Source organism: Chaetura pelagica, unplaced genomic scaffold (assembly GCF_000747805.2).
Source record: "Chaetura pelagica isolate M959 unplaced genomic scaffold, ChaPel_1.0 scaffold453, whole genome shotgun sequence".
NCBI classification, from domain to species: Eukaryota; Metazoa; Chordata; class Aves; order Apodiformes; family Apodidae; genus Chaetura; species Chaetura pelagica.
In genome coordinates this window covers 4,916,522-4,923,143 of record NW_009952879.1, presented here as the reverse complement: position 1 = coordinate 4,923,143, position 6,622 = coordinate 4,916,522, and the positions used below count along the sequence as shown (strand labels likewise).

Below are 6,622 nucleotides of genomic sequence, written 5' to 3'. Positions count from 1 at the left end.
CACGCCAATGTCACAGTCACCATGTGCATTTTTGGGACCTGGGGGAGCACTGCAAGGAGGTGGGGGCTCTTTGGCACCCACGCTACTGGGAGAAGGAGAGGTGAGGAAGGTCCAGGCAAGGTACAGTCCAGCAAAAACTCCTGACTGGTCTTGTTGGCAGCACATTCCTCCCAGGCAAGAACTGGTAAGGTGGAGGAACAGGTGCTGAAGAGAGGGGCCAAGGTTTCAGGACAACCCATGTGGCTCTGATATCCAACCTCCCATAGTACAGCACTGCCAGCTCATCCCTGGTTTCCTCCTGCTCCCCCTTCCCCGTGCTCCACGGTGTGAAGGAGCAAACCTCTATAAGAAGCACAACCAGCATTGACTCAAACACAGCAGTGCTACCCAGAGGGCAGAGGGGATCCCCGAGGGAGCCATGTTGCCTGGGGCCAGGTCCCTTGTCCTTTCATAGAGGTGCAGCTTGTCTTTGTTGGAGTGAAGCATCTTCACATCCTCAAAGGCATAGTAAGCAGCCAGCATGAAGTTGACATCCCCCGTGGTGAGGAGGTCAAAGACACAAGACTGAAAGTAGAGGTCCTCCACGGGCAGCTTTTCCCTGCACTTGGCTGTGGCTGTTTCATACGTGAAGGCCTCAGGAGGGGCTGGCAGGCTGGGCCCCTTCCTACGAGCACGACCCTCTGTGGCCTGAGCTGAGCGGACGGTCTGGAAGTCAATCTGTTGGTTGAGTGGACAACCACGGAGGCACAGGTAGAGGCCCTGACTGTCCCGGTCCTCTACGGCATTGACCACCTCCTCTGGCATGCGCACGGCAAAGGTGAGGTACCGGCCCACCTGCCTCACCACGATGGTGGTGCCAATGTACTTTGCCTGAATCTCAATGTGTTGGCCTGACACCTTCTCAGTGATCTTCAGGCTGTTGGCTCCGTGCTTGTCCCCACCATTCTTGGAGCCGTCAGCAAAGGCAGCGGGGAGCTCGTCCATCTCTGCTTGGTATACTTTCTGGTCCACACACTCCTGGAAGCTCTTGAAGATGATGGTGAGCTGAGGGGGAGGAAAGAAAGGAACACGGTTACAACCAGTGATGACCACCTGACAGCACATGGCCATCACCAACCAGGAGCAGGACAGGAGGTGGAGAAGCCATCTGCTCAGCCAGGTTGGGAATGTGGCCTTCAGCTTATGAGCTGGTATTCCATCCTAAGAAGTTGCCCCAACTTTTAGGCACCCAAACATGGCCACCATGCTTCAGCACAGGGATGAGGACACTATGTATGGAGTCAAGACCCAGAGCTGGACTGAACTGGATCTGTGCTGTTATCTCCCAGCACAACAGAGGAGCTGGAGCTGGGTGGAGGATTACTCCTCACAGGCCTGTGGTAGCATGCCCGTGCATGCAGAACTGTCTTGCCCCCAGGGCCTGGCAGATGGCAGAAAAGGGAGAGTCCTGCCTCTCTTAGAGGTGATGAAGCTTCTCCTCTGGCTCCCATGGCATTTACATCCCAAGGGCCTTTTCCTTTCCCTGGCTACTCAAAGACTGACAGAGGCTTCTCCTCTGGGCCACAGGACTTGTTGTGCTCCATCTGAACCACACAGAAACACACGTTCAGCGTGTTTGAGTGGGCAGGCCCTTCTAGAGGTGGCACGGGCATATACTGAGCCTAGCATGGTTCCCCACCCTTGGCTGGGCTCAAACACAGTCCCTTGTTCAAGCAAGGACCTCACAGGATTTGCTTTTCCCTTGCTGACCTGGCTTTGGCAGAAAGCTTGATGAGGAGGAGGAAGAATAGAGTTTGCATGGAAGGAAGAGCAAGTTGCTCTTCTTCCCACAGCAAATACGCTTCCTCTTTCACCACTTGCAGGCTTGCTCTTCCTTTTGTACCTCTTTCCATGAGGGAGGAGTGGTAAGAGGGACCTCCTGCTATGTGGCCCCCATGACTGAGACCTGGCTAGAGTGGGGCAGGGCTGGAGAAGAGATGGCTCCAGCAGCCTCAGAGCAGGTACACCTGAGGGCTGATTATGAAGGGAGGAACTAAGGCTCCTCAAAGACTGGGCTGAACACGCTGGTGGCTTCCAGCACCTCTGCTCCCAGTGGTGCTAGTGAGGTGCCCAGAGCTGTCCAGGGCCCTGGCAATATCCCTGTCTCCCATCCACTTCTCTGCTGAGTGCCCAGATGCTCTCAGCCCCATGGCAGCCCTACTATCCACTCCTCAGCCATGTCCGGAGGCACCACCATGCCCAGGGTTTCAGGTTGCACTAACCCTTGCATGAACCTCCTGCTACCTTCTCTGGGTCCAGCCCTGCCTCTGGCTAGAGGAAGAAGGGTAGACCAGAGAACATCATGAAAAAACACAAAGAGCTCCATGGATCGACAGGATGCCATCCTTTCCAACAGCACATGGTCCTCTAGCAATGACCCAGTAATGCCTTCCACAGCTCATGCTGCAGATCTCATGACTAATCCTTCCTCACCACAAGCCTGTGAGGCAGATAAGGGGTGAAAAGGCTCAATTAAGATGATGTTCCTGAGATCCAGCTTTGAAATGGCAGTCCCTGAGGTCTTTTAAGTACCACTTTCCTCAAGTCAGACTTCTTTGCAAGTTTCAGCAGGTTTTGATGTCTTTTGGTAGGTAAGGAATTCAGAGCAACATAAAGTATCTTTGAGGAGGCTTATTAGGGACAGGTCAAAACCAAAGTTCCCACTCAGACTAGAAGGTAACTGTACATGTGCTTTTCTCCTCTCCCCACATGCAGGGAGAAGCAGAATTTCCAGAGATGGTGGGACAGGATATCTTCCAAAAGCAAGAGGCTGCCTCCTGCTGAGCCTCCCTTTTTTTGGCACATGAAGTGGCCCATTAGCTTTAAAGCTTGTGCACCATGGAGCAACGTAACAGTTTATCAGCTCCAGGACTCTCCTAAATCTAAGGCCATGCCATACAAGTCCTGCTGTATCACAGCAGCAGATTTTTCACTTGGGTTTTCTCAGTGCTTGCCTTCAGGATGCTTATTTAGGCTGTCAAAGCACCTCCAGAACAGTCTGCCCCATAAAATGCCTTGACTTGGCTGCACACACCACAGAGACAATTAGGAGCCTGGGCAGAGAGGAAAGGAAGGCAGTGCAAGTTGCTCAGGTCCCTCCAGGCTTTTCCCTGCAAGATGAAGCCTCCCTTGGAGAGAGGTCCTGGGTTTGCTTGGACCTTGGGTGTTCCCCAAAACATGCCACCATCATTCCTGGTCTGGCTGTTCACAGCAACCTGGAGTCCTCCCAGGCACGATCAATTTGCCCCCCACTCTGGCCACGTTGGCCCTTGATCCTGCCAACCATGATGGGGCTGGACGTGCTCAGAAAGAAACCACAACAGGCCATTTAAGCGAAGGTGGGGACAAAGGAGGGATAGAAATCTGATATTTACCACCAAACGCTCAAATTCAGAGGACCCCCCACCCGAACTCACTCTCCCCAAGGAGTTGTGCAGACGGTGGAGCAGAGAGACAGTGGAAAGAAATGCTGCTCAGAGGCACCTCTGCCCTTGGCCACCTCTGCTCACGGGGACGTGCCCAAGGCTCACCTTGCTGGTGGCGGTAGCTGTGGAGCCAGGAAGCACCGGCGTGTTGGTGACTTGGACATTCAGGTAGTTATTGTCTATGAGCGGCCAAGCCCCTTGCACCCTGCAGGTTTGGAAAGTGTCTGTGAAAGTCCTGAGGTGAGGGTCTCCAAAGAGCCCACAGTGGGTGTAGTTGGGGGCGGCCGAGTGTTTGTGAAAGCTCTTCTCGTAGTGGCAGATTTCGGGGCTGTCGGAGCGCTCCTGGCTGTCCCCGGGGGGCAACGTCCGCAGGCGGGGCTGGGAGGTGGGGCCATCCTTGGAGCAGTTGTGTTGCCCCATGAGATCCTCTATGCCATGCACGGCAGAGTGGTAGGCCAGGTCGCCCCTGCAGGTGCGGGCGGTGCGGCGGGTGCAGTGCGCGTAGGCACGCAGCGCCGTGCAGAACTCGGGCGCCTCCTCCGCGCCCAGGTGGTGGGAGCCCGACGTGGCCGCCCAGAACTCAGAGTTGCACTTGAGGATCTTGCATGGAGACGTCACTGTGGGAAAGAAGGAAAAATACAAGTGGGTCAGTGCCTGCCTGTGGGACATCCAGCTCTACCCCCAACAAGAAGTCGGTGTCCTCCTCTCGTAGCCCAAACTCATGATATTGGCTCTACCGCGTGACGGGGCCTCGCTCAACAGATATGACCCTCTCACATGACCCAACTCTCATGCATCAAAGCCAAAGAAACCAACAGGATCTGCCCCAATTTAAGCCAAGAGGGGAAAGAGCACCCAGCCTTTAGATTAATGCTCCTGGGGGAAAACCAGGGTGTGGAAGAATGGGACATATTCATTAGCAGTGATAAGGGAGGATCATCACTGTGATGGGAGATGCAAGGGGGGTTTTAATGCCTTTTTACAGCTTGACATTCAAAGATCTGTGCTGCAAGAATTACTGCGCATTGTGTCCAAACAAAGCTCTACCAGCATAAAAATGTGCCTTCCTTTTCCTCCTTCACAGAGACCCAGCCCTGGCATGGCTACTGTGCCCCAGACACCTGGGTGCACAGAGGTTATAGCAGGTTGGGGTGACCAACCCCACAGCAAAGCCAGCGCCCACCCCACCCTCCTCATGACTGCAGCAATGCTGAGAGTAGCGCTTGCCAGCATCCCCTCTTCCCCTGTAAAGAAGCAGGAGCCAAAAAACCTTCTTTTCCTGACTGCTGTTCAACTCTGCCCAGCCCTGGGAGACCGTTCCCCGCCACGGCCCACTGAGAGAGAACAAGAGGTGGAGGAGAAAAACCGGCACGGCAGGGTACAGGGATGCCAGCCGAGCCCCCGCCTTGCGCGGCCCACGCGGATGCAAAGCTGAAGGCAGCAGGGTCTTCGTGGGACTCAGCTGGAGCCCCAGAGCTTGCTGGCAAGACAAAAGAAGGCAAAGAAAACTCAGATCCATTTTTCCTCCCCCCAAACTCAACGTCAGCTCCCAGGACAGCATGGCTTCCCTGGAGCAGACGTGGAAGCAGCTGTGCAAAAAGCACATGGCCATCGTGAGCATCACACAGACACTACTCTGCCTGAGACAATCTGGAGACGTGCTGGGAGAACCCAGGCTTACACCACTTAAAAGTCATGGTGTTTTTCCTTCCTCTCCTCTTAATCAACCCCCTCAGAGGGCTTGGAGACAGGATCGGCTCAGGCACAAAAGGCAGGAGAAGAAAATCCCCACCATTTCCAGATGCTTTTGTGGTGCCTCTTGCAGGCATACACATATATTCCTGTCTCAGGGTTTGCTTAGAAGAAGGCTGGTAAGGCATCTGTGCCAAAAACATTTCAGATTTGTTTGAAAAGAAAGTTATAAACCCCAGTATTGTTTCAGGGAAAACAGTATGTTTTAGTTTTAAACATTGCAGTGCTGGAAACCTAAACATAGTTGGTGCTGGAAAATCAGAAAGGCTATAAAACACTAAGCAGTCCAGCTTTAAAATATAAGCCTGTCTCCTCTCCCTTTCCAAGAAGAGTGAAGTGCAAATAGGAAATGGTGACAGGTTCTTCACAGTTTTAAAATTCATGTTTAATAAACTCAGATGCTAGCAACAGCACTGAGAACCCAGGAGCTGTTTTGTGTTGGCAACATCCCATCTAACCTGCAAGAAGCACTGTGGAAAGCATTTTAACTCATCGCTGACCAGAGGTGACCTGATAAGAAGCCTTTGACATGGGACATAGGCTCATGTTTCTGCTAAGACAACTGCATTCATGGGTCAAATTTAAAAATCTTTATTCATTCACCTTCCTTTCTTTTCAGTCCCAAGAGTGTGATTTTTCCCCCTAAGGCCTTTGCTTACCAGTGGGCTTCCCATCCCAGCCACTGGCTTGCAATGGAGTGTACTGCTCAGCGTCCCTCCTAGACGAGAGACCTGATGCAAAGGATGTTGTTACCAGCATGCAGAACAGCCCAGCTCCCCAGTGCTGCCTGCCCTGGCTCTGGAGGCTACACATTCAGACCTGGCTGTTGCAATATGCACGGTGCCTAAACTCAAGAGGGAGAAGTAAAGGATAGGATTCAGCACAGGTGATCATAGTTGCAGTGAATTTACTGGCACAGGGAGTGCAGGCCAGGGGTGTTTCACAGAGATGGGCCTATCAGGGTGCAAAATAAGGAAAACACATCTCACTCCCTCTGACCAGAGCCTGCAAGCATAGCTTTGCAGATCCTCCAGGACCCTCCCAGTGGAAGGGAAAAGATCGTGCAAGAATGCGACCAGTGCCACCACTGCCAGTTATCCCAAACAGTTGTGGCATCAGGCAATTAAAGTCATTGCTCTCCTAGTAGTTATGCTAATGCACAGCTTAAGGATGCCTTGAGGTTGCATGTGGCCAAATGTGCTATCAGTGCAGGCAGACTTGCCAGCACAGCCCCAGGAGGAGCTGGAGGACACATCCCTGGACATGCAGGACCATCACACCCTGCTTCACCTCACAGCTTGGTAAGACAACGTTGCACTGTGCAAAGCACCCAGTCCCATGAGCATCCTGCACAGCCCAGGCTGCTCCAGCCCTTTGGCCACTGTGTAGATGGGAATTTTTTAGCA

The 6,622-nt window shown here is 53.2% G+C and overlaps 1 protein-coding gene across 1 annotated transcript in view; it reads right to left on the bottom strand.

The window, feature by feature from the left end:
* Positions 1 to 240: 240 nt before the first annotated feature.
* RGMA (repulsive guidance molecule family member a) overlaps positions 241 to 6,622 on the bottom strand; it is a 20,816-nt gene continuing 14,434 nt past the window's right edge. Inside the window, exons 2-3 of the mRNA XM_009995314.1 lie at positions 3,570 to 4,081; positions 241 to 1,044 (exon numbers count right to left, since the gene is read on the bottom strand). Coding sequence (XP_009993616.1) covers positions 343 to 1,044; positions 3,570 to 4,081 — 1,214 coding nt within the window. The 3' untranslated portion in view covers positions 241 to 342. The remainder of the gene's footprint in view (positions 1,045 to 3,569; positions 4,082 to 6,622) is intronic.